The 16,096-nt window shown below is 39.5% G+C and overlaps 1 protein-coding gene across 1 annotated transcript in view; it reads right to left on the bottom strand.

The window, feature by feature from the left end:
• ajuba (ajuba LIM protein) overlaps positions 1 to 16,096 on the bottom strand; it is a 33,484-nt gene that overhangs the window by 17,101 nt on the left and 287 nt on the right. Inside the window, exon 2 of the mRNA XM_062065983.1 lies at positions 14,175 to 16,020. Coding sequence (XP_061921967.1) covers positions 14,175 to 15,630 — 1,456 coding nt within the window. The 5' untranslated portion in view covers positions 15,631 to 16,020. The remainder of the gene's footprint in view (positions 1 to 14,174; positions 16,021 to 16,096) is intronic.

Below are 16,096 nucleotides of genomic sequence, written 5' to 3'. Positions count from 1 at the left end.
CTTTCATTGTTTCTTTTTTTTCTTTATTTGTCCATCAGGTGGCGCTACGTTTTCTTAGTCAAAGCATTCAACATTTTCCCAGCTTTTACTATTTTTGGCAAGGGTGCCTTGCAACTGCAAGGAAAAGTGTTTGTTGCTATTTTATGTTAGAAAACGGTGTGTCTATGAAAAAAACAACACATTTCTTTTTTTCCAGTAAAAATGTAAACACGCTGGCTTTTAGAAAAGTCAAACAGCAAAACCTATAAACTCGAGTGTGAGTTTTTGTTCCGGAAGAAAATGCACGAAAATCACTCATTGACTCCGTATTAGGGCCTAATAACAACAAATAATAATATAAAATAGAAATGATTTAGTTTATATATATATATATATATATATATATATATATATATATATATATATATATATATATATATATATATATACCGTATATATATATATATACCGTATATATATACCGTATATATATATATATATATATATATATATATATATATATACACACATATATACAAACCCTTTTTCCATATGAGTTGGGAAATTGTGTTAGAGGTAAATATAAACGGAATACAATGATTTGCAAATCCTTTTCAACCCATATTCAATTGAATGCACTACAAAGACAAGATATTTGATGTTCAAACTCATAAACTTTGTTTTTCTTTTGCAAATAATTAACTTAGAATTTCATGGCTGCAACACGTGCCAAAGTAGTTGGGAAAGGGCATGTTCACCACTGTGTTACATGGCCTTTCCTTTTAACAACACTCAGTAAACGTTTGGGAACTGAGGAGACACATTTTTTAAGCTTCTCAGGTGGAATTCTCTCCCATTCTTGCTTGATGTACAGCTTAAGTTGTTCAACAGTGCAGGGGTCTCCATTGTGGTATTTTAGGCTTCATAATGCGCCACACATTTTCAATGGGAGACAGGTCTGGACTACAGGCAGGCCAGTCTAGTACCCGCACTCTTTTCAACTTTGCGCCTATAACAATCCGGATGGTTCTTTTCCTCTTTGGTCCGGAGGACACGACGTCCAGAGTTTCCAAAAACAATTTGAAATGTGGACTCGTCAGACCACAGAACCCTTTTCCACTTTGTATCAGTCCATCTTAGATGAGCTCAGGCCCAGCGAAGCCGACGACGTTTCTGGGTGTTGTTGATAAACGGTTTTCGCCTTGCATAGTACAGTTTTGCCTTGCACTTACAGATGTAGCGACCAACTGTAGTTACTGACAGTGGGTTTCTGAAGTGTTCCTGAGCCCATGTGGTGATATCCTTTACACACTGATGTCACTTGTTGATGCAGTACAGCCTGAGGGATCGAAGGTCACGGGCTTAGCTGCTTACGTGAAATGATTTCTCCAGATTCTCTGAACCTTTTGATGATATTACGGACCGTAGATGGTGAAATCCCTAAATTCCTTGCAATAGCTGGTTGAGAAAGGTTTTTCTTAAACTGTTCAACAATTTGCTCACGCATTTGTTGACAAAGTGGTGATCCTCGCCCCATCCTTGTTTGTGAATGACTGAGCATTTCATGGAATCTACTTTTATACCCAATCATGGCACCCACCTGTTCCCAATTTGCCTGTTCACCTGTGGGATGTTCCAAATAAGTGTTTGATGAGCATTCCTCAACTTTATCAGTATTTATTGCCATCTTTCCCAACTTCTTTGTCACGTGTTGCTGGCAACAAATTCTAAAGTTAATCATTATTTGCAAAAAATTTTTTTTTATCAGTTTGAACATCAGATATGTTGTCTTTGTAGCATATTCAACTGAATATGGGTTAAATTATTTGCAAATCATTGTATTCCGTTTATATTTACACCTAACACAATTTCCCAACTCATATGGAAACAGGGTTTATATATATATATATATATATATATATATATATATATATATATATATATATATATATATATATATATATATATATATATATATATATATATATGGGGTGTGGGAAAAAATCGATTCGAATTCGAATCGCGATTCTCACGTTGTGCGATTCAGAATCGATTCTCATTTTTAAAAAATCTTTTTTTTTCAAAATATTTTTACATTTTTAAATTTAATTTTTTTTTAAATTAATCAATACAACAAAACAATACACAGCAATACCATAACAATGCAATCCAATTCCAAAACCAAACCAGCAACACTCAGAACTGCAATAAACAGAGCAATTGAGGAGACACAAACATGCAAACATACCAAAAGTAGTGAAACAAAAATGAATATTATCAACAACAGTATCAATATTAGTTACAATTTCAACATAGCAGTAATTAAAAATCCCTCATTGACATTATCATTTGACATTTATAAAAAAAAATTTAAAAAAAAGTGTCACAGTGGCTTACACTTGCATCGCATCTCATAAGCTTGACAACACACTGTGTCCAATATTTTCACAAAGATAAAATAAGTCATATTTTTGGTTCATTTAATAGTTAAAACAAATTTACATTATTGCAATCAGTTGATAAAACATTGTCCTTTACAATTATAAAAGCTTTTTACAAAAATCTACTACTCTGCTTGCATGTCAGCAGACTGGGGTAGATCCTGCTGAAATCCTATGTATTGATTGAATAGAGAATTGTTTTGAATCGGGAAAAAATCTAATTTGAATCGAGAATTGTGTTGAATAGAAAAAAAAAATCTAATTTGAATCGAATCGTGACCCCAAGAATCGATATTGAATCGAATCGTGGGACACCCAAAGATTCACAGCCCTAATATATATATATATATATATAAAATGTGCATTATGTAAACATACTGGCCTTAAAACACACCACATATTAAAATTCACTACGCATATTTCAAGCTGAAGTCGTTCTAAAATATGTTTTGAATGAAGGAAAAAAAGTAGCAGTTTTTGGGACGCTGCCATTGTTAGTGGTTTCAGGACAAATGAGTGAGAGTATTTAAGAAGGACCAGAATACCTACAATTAAGTGCAAATTAGTTATTTGTATTGTAAAACAAACTCCAAAGAAGGATATCCATTTATACTATATGTGTAATGTAGTGATTTCTCATTGAGGTCAAACAAAAAGTAACATTTTAGGTACACGCACATTTATTCTTCCCTGATAGCCGAGCCATACAGTGTTGCACGTCCCCTGCGGGAACGCATACCTGAGCAGAAAAACAGGCTACAGCACACCGCCCCTGCACACGCCACAGCAACACTCACACACACACACACACACACACACACACACACACACACACACACACACACACACACACACACACACACACACACACACACACACACACACACACACACACACACACACACACACACACACACACACACACACACACACACACACACACACACACACACACACACACACACACACACACACACACACACACACACACACACACACACACACACACACACACACACACACACACACACACACACACACACACACACACACACACACACACACACACACACACACACACACACACACACACACACTGCGCGGCATTACTGTGGCCGGAAGTCATCTGGGTAAAACACACCCTGCCACAGAGAAACACACACATAACCCTCCAGCCACTATAACACTGACTCACTGCAGCCTTCAAAATTCAACCGTGCAATTTGTATGAGAGAGTCTTTCTAATACGTCTTCATCTTCAACTTGTCTGGATTAGTTCTTCAGGATCAAATGTTTGCTGCAAGCTTGCGTGCCCATGCAGGTTCTAAGAGATCCACGCACGCTTTCAACTATTAATCTATCATCATCATCATCATCATGCAAACCTACAAATCGGCAGCCGGCCAGACAGTAATAATATTAACGACAACATGAAGAATGAGGAACAGACTAACACATCACAGCACATCACAGCAATTACCAGATGCAACTCTGGCCTCACCATTACGTCATTCACCTTGAAATTGAAGTCCGACATTAGCCCATTTTCCACTGCAAATACTTTTATTTATCGAGGATTTTAGGAACCATGGTGCTTTTCCACCAACGTTAAAAAAAACATTTAATATGGAATAGGTTTAATTAGTCAACAATTAATATGGAATATGTTTATTCAGTCGACATTTAATATAAAATAGGTTTAATTAGTCGACATTTAATATGGAATGGCTCGTTAGTCGACAATTAATATGGAATATGCTTATTTAGTCGACATTCAATATGGAATAGGTTTAATTAGTCGACATTTAATATGGAATGGCTCGTTAATTAGTCGACATTTAATATGGAATATGTTTATTTAGTCCACATTTAATATGGAATATGTTTAGTCCACATTTAATATGGAACATGTTTACTTAGTCCACATTTATTATGGAATGTTTATTTAGTCCGCATTTAATATGGAATATGTTTATTTAGTCAACATTTAATATTAAATATGTTTATTTAGTCGACATTTAATATGGAATGTTTTTTAGTCCACATTTAATATGGAATATGTTTATTTAGTTCACATTTAATATGGAATATGTTCATTTAGTCCACATTTAATATGGAACATGTTTATTTAGTCCACATTTATTATGGAATGTTTATTTAGTCCGCATTTAATATGGAATATGTTTATTTAGTCAACATTTAATATTAAATATGTTTATTTAGTCGACATTTAATATGGAATATGTTTTTTAGTCCACATTTAATATGGAATATGTTTATTTAGTTCACATTTAATATGGAATATGTTTATTTAGTCCACATTTAATATGGAACATGTTTACTTAGTCCACATTTATTATGGAATGTTTATTTAGCCCGCATTTAATATGGAATATGTTTATTTAGTCAACATTTAATATTAAATATGTTTATTTAGTCGACATTTAATATGGAATATGTTTTTTAGTCCACATTTAATATGGAATATGTTTATTTAGTCCACATTTAATATGGAACATGTTTATTTAGTCCACATTTAATATGGAATATGTTTATTTAGTCAACATTTAATATTAAATATGTTTATTTAGTCGACATTTAATATGGAATATGTTTATTTAGTCCACAATTAATATGGAATATGTTTATTTAGTCCACATTTAATATGGAATATGTTTATTTAGTTCACATTTAATATGGAACATGTTTATTTACTCCACATTTATAATGGAATGTTTATTTAGTCCACATTTAATATGGAATATGTTTATTTAGTCGACATTTAATATGAAATGTTATTTAGTCCACATTTAATATGGAATGTTTATTTAGTCCACATTTAATATGGAATATGTTTATTTGGTCCACATTTAATATGATATATTTTTATTTAGTCCACATTTAATATGGAATGTTTAGTCGACATTTAATATGAAATGTTTATTTAGTCCACATTTAATATGGAATATGTTCCTAAACACACGCCAAGATGCACAATTTGATGTTTTTCCCCATTCAAAGTATACAGGAAAATGTCACACATGTTGCATACAAGCTTCCTCTGGATAAAGTCCGACATTTCCCACTTTTCTCAGATCTTTCAACGACCTTGTTTCTGCTAAAATGACCTGATTTTTTTGTGACAATTCCCTGATAAAAGTAGCAAGAAGACCCAACATGTCTTGTTCCAAACCACCCAAAACACCCATTTATCTTAACTGAGGCCGTCAAACAATTCAACTGTTTGATTGCGATTAATCGCAAAACGCAGAGATGCACAGGAACATTCCAATTAGTTTACATTAGTGTCATGTACACATGTATTTTTTCTATATATATTGGTATCAGGTCATTTTCTGCTAAAATGACCTGATTTGTTTGTGACAATTCCCTGATAAAAGTAGCAAGTAGCAAGAAGACCCAACATGTCTTGTTCCAAAACACCCATTTATCTTAACTAAGGCCATCAAACAATTCAAATTTTTAATTGCGATTACTCGCATTTTGTCCATCGCTAACTCATAATTAATCTGGGAAATTCATTTTCCATGGCTTCCCCAAACTCCCCCTTGACCTGTCGGTACCAGTCCGCTGCCTCCGGAGTCCCATGAGCCAAAAGCACCTGATAGAACTCCTTCGTTAGCAGTGCTTTACAGAACATTTTAAAAAGCGAAAAATAGAAGTATGTAATCATATTTCAAATTCAAATAAAAAATTAAAGCTGCAAGCAGCGATGGACGGGACCGATTTTGAGGGCTCATAAAATCCAAACCGGAGCAGTAATTAAAACTCTTTCATCAACTTTTAATCAGAAGGGTTCAATCTCTGTCCTGTGCTAATTTGAAGCCGACACGACAAACGCGCTCAGAGGAGATAATGTTTTTACACAACTTTTGTTTTGAAGGGGGAATTGCAAACTTCCTGTTGATTTTTGCGGGGGGGTTGTCACTGTATAAAAAATAGGTCTAAGTGAGACCTACATAGAGGTTTATGTTTCATGTCTCTACGACATTCCTACTGGGAGTTACAGGCAGTTTTGTCTGTGTTTTCTTCCTAGGGGGCGCTAGAGCGCAATTTTGAGTTTTGGGGTTTGGTTTTTTTGATTAGATCGCAATTTTTGCCAGTCCTGATGTGTGTGTCCAATTTGGTGAGTTTTGAAGCATGTTAAGGGGGTCAAATTACAGCTCAAAGAGGCGGCGGTATAATAATAAAACGCTAGAAATACAATAGGGTCCTCTGTCCCAAAGGGACTCCATCCCTAAATACAATCATCGCAAAAAAATATATAGAATTAATTTAATCAAATACTGTCGATAAAATAAAAAGTTCAAGTACCACTGATAGTCACACAAAAATGAAGAAATGTTGAAATTACTCTCTGCATTTGACCCATCCCCTTGTTCCACCCCCTGGGAGGTGAGGGGAGCAGTGAGCAGCAGCAGTGGCCACGCTCGGGAATCATTTTGGTGATCTAACCCCCAATTCCAACCCTTGATGCTGAGTGCCAAGCAGGGAGGTAATGGCTCCCATTCTTATAGTCTTTGGTATGACTCGGCCGGGGTTTGAACTCACGACCTACCAATCCCAGGACGGACACTAACCACAAGGCCACTGAGCAGGTTAATACTTTCAGTTGTCATATGCATAATTAAATAAAAGGGTTTGTCCAGCACCTTCCTCGTGACATGTTCAAAGTTCTTCCATTGATGGGAATTGAAACTCTATCTGACAGGAGACTCTGCTTGACGTTCCCAGCAGACCCTCACAATGCGACGTCAGGTCTAACCCAATATCGGAGCCAACTCACCACCAGGTGGTGATTGGTAGAAAGCTCCACCCCTCTCTGCACCTGAGTGTCCAAAACATGAGACCACAAAACAAATGACGCAACTACAAAGTCGGTCATGGAACTGCAGCCTAGGGTGTCCTGGTGCCAAGTGCACATATGGACACCCTTATGTTTAAACATGGTGTTCGTTATGGACAATCTGTAACGAGCACAAAAGTCCAATAACAAAACACCACTCGGGTTCAGATTCGGGTGGCCATTTCTCCTAAACATGCATCCAGGTTTCAATGTCGTTGCCAATGTGAGCGTAGATATCCCCCAGCAGAACGAGAATCACCTAGGGGGGCACTCTCCACTACACCCCCTCTAACTAATTCAAAAAGGGTGTGACATTATGTCGCTCCCCCTCACTCTCCAACGCGACTACAAATAGTATACATTTTCTCTATAAAATTGTTATAAATAGACCACTGCGTGATATAGAATCCTTATTAACGGTAAAGAAAACTACACACCGCGCTTCATCTCCTATCGTGAAGCCAAGCGCTACATACACTTCGTCATATTCTCGTAAAGCAAAAAAGCATGTTCCCTGAGGTAGAGCTGGGCGATATATCGAGTTTGTAAGATATATCGATACATTTTTAAACAAGGTATGAATTATATCGATATAATTTATTTCATTTGTTGTGTTCCTCGCACCCGCTTCCCAATCCCTCTGGACACTCCATGGGCTACTAAACACCTCCCCTTCCTCCTTCCAAGACGTGCTTGCACGTGTAAGAACATCCATGATTGGTTGGTTGTTTAATATGATGAGTCACGATTGGTTAAGATTAGAGCAAAACATTACGGACAGGCCGATCAGAGGCAAGATAGAGCGTTTCATGGAATCAGGAAGGTAACAGACACGAACAAGAGTCGGAGAAGAGGGCGATTTATATATTAAAAAACTAGTGGAAGATGGCGGAGGGATTCTCTTCCTTAGATGTTTCTTTTAGCGATGTAGACCACGTCCAGGAAACCCACAATGCGTCTACTTGGCCACATTTGGACAAATGTATGCGTCTGGATAAAACATTAATTTGAGTTGTTTACCATGTAAGCACAAATCAAAACTGTTCTCCAGTTGCCAAGAGAAATGCTGCCAAAAATGTATGCCAAAGTGAGGAAGATCATAGCCGCACAATTAAGTCAAGTCGCTTACTTGGCGCTGACCAGAACCGTACGTGTGTGACAGTCCATTACATCGTCGACTGGGAATTAAAAAGTCCCTGCAAATTCATTTTTTATCTGAGTTTTATACATTTTGTATTATTTGCACAGCTATTTATTTTACATAGAAACGATATTTTTCTATTTTATTTGGGTTATGTACAAACCCCGTTTCCATATGAGTTGGGAAATTGTGTTAGATGTAAATATAAACGGAATACAATGATTTGCAAATCCTTTTCAACCCATATTCAATTGAATGCACAACAAAGACAAGATATTTGATGTTCAAACTCATAAGCTTTTTTTTTTTTGCAAATAATAATTAACTTAGAATTTCATGGCTGCAACACGTGCCAAAGTAGTTGGGAAAGGGCATGTTCACCACTGTGTTACATGGCCTTTCCTTTTAACAACACTCGGTAAACGTTTGGGAACTGAGGAGACACATTTTTTAAGCTTCTCAGGTGGAATTCTTTCCCATTCTTGCTTGATGTACAGCTTAAGTTGTTCAACAGTCCGGGGGTCTCCGTTGTGGTATTTTAGGCTTCATAATGCACCACACATTATCAATGGGAGACAGGTCTGGACTACCGGCAGGCCAGTCTAGTACCCGCACTCTTTTACTATGAAGCCACGCTGTTGTAACACGTGGCTTGGCATTGTCTTGCTGAAATAAGCAGGGGCGTCCATGGTAACGTTGCTTGGATGGCAACATATGTTGCTCCAAAACCTGTATGTACCTTTCAGCATTAATGGTGCCTTCACAGATGTGTAAGTTACCCATGTCTTGGGCACTAATACACCCCCATACCATCACAGATGCTGGCTTTTCAACTTTGCGCCTATAATAATCCGGATGGTTCTTTTCCTCTTTGGTCCGGAGGACACGACGTCCACAGTTTCCAAAAACAATTTGAAATGTGGACTCGTCAGACCACAGAACACTTTTCCACTTTGTATCAGTCCATCTTAGATGAGCTCAGGCCCAGCGAAGCCGACGCCATTTCTGGGTGTTGTTGATAAACGGTTTTCGCCTTGCATAGGAGAGTTTTAACTTGCACTTACAGATGTAGCGACCAACTGTAGTTACTGACAGTGGGTTTCTGAAGTGTTCCTGAGCCCATGTGGTGATATCCTTTACAAACTGATGTCGCTTGTTGATGCAGTACAGCCTGAGGGATCGAAGGTCACAGGCTTAGCTGCTTACGTGCAGTGATTTCTCCAGATTCTCTGAACCCATTTTCCTGTTCACCTGTGGGATGTTCCAAATAAGTGTTTGATGAGCATTCCTCAACTTTATCAGTATTTATTGCCACCTTTCCCAACTTCTTTGTCACGTGTTGCTGGCATCAAATTCTAAAGTTAATGATTATTTGCACAAAAAAAATGTTTTTTAGTTTGAACATCAAATATGTTGTCTTTGTAGCATAATCAACTGAATATGGGTTGAAAAAGATTTGCAAATCATTGTATTCCGTTTATATTTACATCTCACACAATTTCCCAACTCATATGGAAACGGGGTTTGTAATTCTGTGCTACTTAAACAGTTTCATTTCTGTGCTGTTAATACCCATCTTGACTAACTGGTTTAATAAAAGTACCACTGACTGTTTACAGCAGTGGTCCCCAACCACCGGGCCGCGGCCTTGTTGCACTAGTGAGCCACGGATGAGAAGATGCTGCTCCGTTATTGATTTAAGTAAAGTCTGAATGTCATTAAAACAGTTAGCGCCATCTTTTGACACTTCTTCCACTCCCGTCCTTGCACGCTACACCGCTACAACAAAGATGACGGGGAGAAGACGCTGTCGGAGGTGAGCCACGTAAATAAGACCGCCCACAAAACGGCGCATCCTGAAGCGACTGTCAGAAAGCGGCTTGAAGATGATCAGCAAAACATAATCTATGCAACATTTTGACCAAAGAACCACCATTACATGTTATGTAGACCACAAGGAAGTGTTCTCAATTCATAAAAAAATTATAAAATGACCCCTTTATTGCTCCTTATAGTCCGGTGCGCCTTTTGTATGAAGAAAGACCTGAATAGACCCGCTCATCGGCAGTGCGTCTTATAATCCGGTGCGCCCTGTGGTCCAGAAATGACGGTACATTAACTGTTACTATCAAGTGAAATGGAATTGGCTTTTTTATTTATTTATTTTTCTGTAGTGGTAGTAGCAGCTGACAGTTGTAGTGGCGACAGGAGAAGTGGCGTTGTTGGTCATGCCAAAGAAATTTGGCACTGTTAACTGCTGCCTGCCTTTAATTGCCGACTTGTGATTAGCGATTGTCGCCCATTGAGAAAAGTTTTGAGTCTTTTTACACATGCTGCAGAACGCCTTTCTGGGTTTATAATCGACGGGCTTTAACTAATTTATGAAAAGTTAGCCAGACAGCCATTTTTGCTGAAATTTGCAATTTCCCATTCTCCTGACAGGTATTCATTTTCTTGCTTTGGCCACATCATGAGCATGTTCACAGGATGTAGCGTTCCAAGCATCCGGTGGTCTGACTTTGTGCACCAGCGATACACAATAGCCAATTAAAAGGTTCCGCCTATCAATCATCACACTTTACCTTCAATCAAAATTATTAAAAAAGGAACTGCACTTAAGGCCTCTAAATAAACATCCAAATTTGAAATAGTTGATCAATATTATCTACCAAGAAGTAATTTATTCTTGTGTATCGCTGGTGCACAAAGTCAGAACACCGGATGCTTGGAACGCTACATCCTGTGAACATGCTCATGATGTGGCGAAAGCAAGAAAATGAATACCTGTCAGGAGAATGGGAAATTGCAAATAATTTAATTGTATCTCTAACTTATAATAATAATTCACCCCTATACAATATCCTACCCTAATACACTATTGTGCAATATTACCCTTCGAGTGCAATACGTCCGACACTGATTGTTATTTATTACTCCGGTACTCTTGTCTTGTTCTGTATATTGTACAGTATTTTGTATTTGTATAGTGTTTTATATACTGTACAGGATTGCTTATTATTTTTATTGGATAGTAGTCTGTTTATTTCAATTCTTAGATTTTTTCGTTATTACCTCTTGTGTAATTTATTTTTACCCCACATTTGTTCCCACTACCGCACCTTAAATAGGAGTCCTTAATCTCGTTATATGCAAATATATTGACAATAAAGTCCATTCTATTCTATTCTATTCTATTGAAAACATGTTGTAAAAATGCATATCCTCTGAAAATATGCCTTGTGGTAGGTAGCCACAAACTGGAGGCTACGTTCTTTAATCAGGATCCTTTTTTTTTTTTATGTTAAAAGTTTTTATGGAATAATAAATTAACATCATACTAGGAATGCAAATGATGCATGTGTTGGGAAATGGATGATTGATTTGAACATTAAAAAAAAAGACATGTCATGGAATGATATTTGGAAAAGTGCCAGTAAGCCCTTTGGATGCATTACAATGAGTCAATAAAAATCTTGAATAGATTGTATTTTACACCCTCGGTTGTTGGAAATGGGTTCAGTAGTACAAACCCCGTTTCCATATGAGTTGGGAAATTGTGTTAGATGTAAATATAAACGGAATACAATGATTTGCAAATCTTTTTCAACCCATATTCAGTTGATTATGCTACAAAGACAACATATTTGATGTTCAAACTGATAAACATTTTTTTTTTTTTTGCAAATAATCATTAACTTTAGAATTTGATGCCAGCAACATGTGACAAAGAAGTTGGGAAAGGTGGCAATAAATACTGATAAAGTTGAGGAATGCTCATCAAACACTTATTTGGAACATCCCACGGGTGAACAGGCAAATTGGGAACAGGTGGGTGCCATGATTGGGTATAAAAGTAGATTCCATGAAATGCTCAGTCATTCACAAAGAAGGATGGGGCGAGGGTCACCACTTTGTCAACAAATGCGTGAGAAAATTATTGAACAGTTTAAGAAAAACCTTTCTCAACCAGCTATTGCAAGGAATTTAGGGATTTCACCATCTACGCTCCGTAATATCATCAAAAGGTTCAGAGAATCTGGAGAAATCACTGCAAATAACATTGAATGCCCGTGACCTTTGATCCCTCAGGATCCCTCAGTACTGCATCAAAAACCGACATCAGTGTGTAAAGGATATCACCACATGGGCTCAGGAACACTTCAGAAACCCACTGTCAGTAACTACAGTTTGTCGCTACATCTGTAAGTGCAAGTTAAAACTCTACTATGCAAAGCAAAAGCCATCCATCAACAACACCCAGAAACACAGCCGGCTTCCCTGGGCCCGGCTCATCTAAGATGAACTGATGCAAAGTGGAAAAGTGTTCTGTGGTCTGACGAGTCCACATTTCAAATTGTTTTTGGAAACTGTGGACGTGGTGTCCTCCGGAACAAAGAGTAAAAGAACCATCCGGATTGTTATATGCGCAAAGTTCAAAAGCCAGTATCTGTGATGGTATGGGGGTGTATTAGTGCCCAAAGCATGGGTAACTTACACATCTGTGAAGACACCATTAATGCTGAAAGGTACATACAGGTTTTGGAGCAACATATGTTGCCATCCAAGCAACGTTATCATGGACGCCCCTGCTTATTTCAGCAAGACAATGCCAAGCCACGTGTTACAACAGCGTGGCTTCATAGTAAAAGAGTGCGGGTACTAGCCTGGCCTGCCTGTAGTCCAGACCTGTCTCCCATTGAAAATGTGTGGCGCATTATGAAGCCTAAAATACCACAACAGAGACCCCCGGACTGTTGAACAACTTAAGCTGTACATCAAGCAAGAATGGGAAAGAATTCCACCTGAAAAGCTTCTAAAATTGGTCTCCTCAGTTCCCAAACATTTACTTAGTGTTGTCAAAAGGAAAGGCCATGTAACACAGTGGTAAAAATGCCCCTGTGCCAACTTTTTTGCAATGTGTTGCTGCCATTAAATTCTAAGTTAATGATTATTTGCCCCCCAAAAAATTAGTTTCTCATTAATATAAGTTGAAAATAATTTGCAAATCATTGTATTCTGATTTTGTTTACGAATTACACAAGGTGCCAACTTCACTGGTTTTTGTTTATACATATATATATATATATATACATATACATATATATATATATATATATATATATATATATATATATATATATATATATATATATATATATATATATATATATATATATATATATATATATATACACATATTTTTATATATATATTTTTTTGTTGTTGTTGACATAAATAAATACAATCATGTGTGCTTACGGACCGTATCCCTGCAGACTGTGTTGATCTATATTGATATATAATGTATATATTGTGTTTTTTATGTTGATTTAATTTTTTTTTTTTTATTATTATTATTTTTTTAATTTCTTGTGCGGGCCGGTACCAATCGGTCCATGGACCGGTACCTGGCCGCGGCCCGGTGGTTGGGGACCACTGCACTAGATGGCACTACTTCTTCCTATTCAGCGCATACAGCAAACATTTTATACCTTTTACGGTTTTGTGTTCAAGCTTCCTGTGGAAAAAGACCAACATTAGACCTTTTCTCAATTATCTGGGATTTCTGTTTTTTTAAACCTGGTTTCCACTAACATTACCCAGGTAAAAGAAGAGATACTTTCCCCCGGGGAGGTTCCTGGTAATAAAAGTTCCTAGAAATTAAGTTTAAAAAGGGGCGACAGCATTTTAGCCTGTTGAACTCAATCAAAAATCAATCAAAAGTAATGGATGTGTAGGATCTCACCAAAGAATTCCTGACGGTTCTCCGCTGCCCCAACATCCTCCTGAGCCTTGACCGGCCCCCCGGCAGAAGACGGCCCCAGTGCCATGCTGGGTTTGGCCAGAGCCGTCAGGGCCAGAGAGTGTTCCTTCAGCATCAGGCCCTCCAGGAGACTGTCCCCTTCTAGTGCTGCGTCTCGGAGAAGAAGCCGGGTCAGCTCTTCTTGGTAACGCGTACCTGGCAGGTCAGAGTAGCGGGTCTTCTCTCCCACCACACCTCCTTCTTTGCCTCTTGCTCCGGTCCTCTGCTCATCCCACCACTCTGGGCCAGCCTGGTAGCACGCGGCAGCTGGACTTCCGACAGCCGGTGGGTATGAGTGTCGGCTATCGCCCTGACGCATCCCCCCGTCCAGGTATTGAGTCCAGGCCTCCACCGGGGTCACTCCAGCTCTTCCAGGAGCACCGTATCCAGCCGCAGAGCACCCTGACTGCATGGAGGGGGATTGCTGCTGTAGTGGAAGACCTCCAGAGGTGGAGTAGCGAGAGTCGTAGCCCAGACTGATGCCGCTGGTCCGGTTGCTGCTGCAGCGGCTCCCCATGGGGCTCCCCCCGCCGCCACCGCCGCTGGCTGTGCTGGAGGCGAAGCTGGACCTGGGGCTGACCAGCACCGACTCCTGGAGGCTGAAAGACGAGCATGGACTCAGGGTTGGACCTGGAGGATAGAAAAAGCCTCCTCCGCCGCCGCTGCCTCCGCCGCTGACATCAGACGGGCGGTGTGGCGGGTGAGAAAGGGATGCGGGTCTGGTGCTCTCCCACAGTTCACTACCCGTGCTCAGGCGCTTGTAGAACAACGCCTCCTGGAGAGAAAGACGCTTGTGCCTTTCTGGTTCTGAGATGTAGCCAGACTCTGCCATACCTCCACCAGTTCTGGAAGCAGACCCGTAGCCAGCGGGGTTGGCTGGGTACGGCGGCGGGACTGAGAGCGGCGGTGGCTGGGAAAGAAGATGCTGCCTTCTGACCAGCTGCTGGAGCTCCAGGGAGTAGCGGCGCTGGTTCAAGGACCCTTTGGACCCGAACGCATCACACTCTGGACCCAGGCCAGATTCTCGCCTCATATGAGAGTCCACACCTTCGCCCAGGTAGCAGGAGGCCCTCTGCTGGGGGGAGCGACGCCTCAGCGGGGCCAGGGTGGAAGGGTGAGTCGGTTGCTCGCCATCTGGAGGTACGGTCTGCTGGGCCAGTCCCAGTCTCCCTGTTGCAGGGACGTCGCTTGTTGTGGAGAACTGACCAGGTCTGGAGGGCGAGGTCGCTATGGAGGTGGGTGGCAGACTCCCCCCGCCACCCCCGGGGATACCAGTGTTGCCGTTGCTGTTGTTGGAGTTACTGGCTAAGTCCTGCTTTTTCTTGGAACTATTGAATTTAACGCTGCCCGAGTCTGTGAGCTTCAGCTTTTCCAACAACTTGCTAATCGGTCGATCCATGACGTAACGTGGGCCAGATACAAATAAGGCAAAATAAAATAATACAATCCACTGCTATTTTCTACGTTGACACTAGAACTAGCCTTGGAAGTATCCCTGCTCATATGTACACACACTAAATAAATAGAAAAGCTGATAAATAAGAGCATTCCATGGCGCTAACATGACTTAAATCCTCAGTCGTCTGCTCTTTGCCATCATGTGGACCATCCAGGTAGGACCCATTTGAACTATTGAAAGAGTCCCGGCGAGCTCGACAAGAAACATACATCCAGGACACTATAGTGGTCCTTTGTGGACCCTCCACATCTGCATAGTCTGGCCCTTTCAAAATAAAACACCTCTTAAATTAAAATCTCCTGTGATGTTCTCGGATTAGATGCGTGCCCCCTAAAAAGACAAAAAAAAACACACAAAAAAGTACTTCATGTGTCCCCCAGGAGAGAGAAGACAAGTCCGTGTGTGT

Source organism: Entelurus aequoreus, linkage group LG12 (genome assembly GCF_033978785.1).
Source record: "Entelurus aequoreus isolate RoL-2023_Sb linkage group LG12, RoL_Eaeq_v1.1, whole genome shotgun sequence".
Lineage (NCBI taxonomy): Eukaryota > Metazoa > Chordata > Actinopteri > Syngnathiformes > Syngnathidae > Entelurus > Entelurus aequoreus.
Note: the sequence above shows the minus strand (reverse complement) of the source record. Positions and strands in the feature narration are given on the sequence as shown.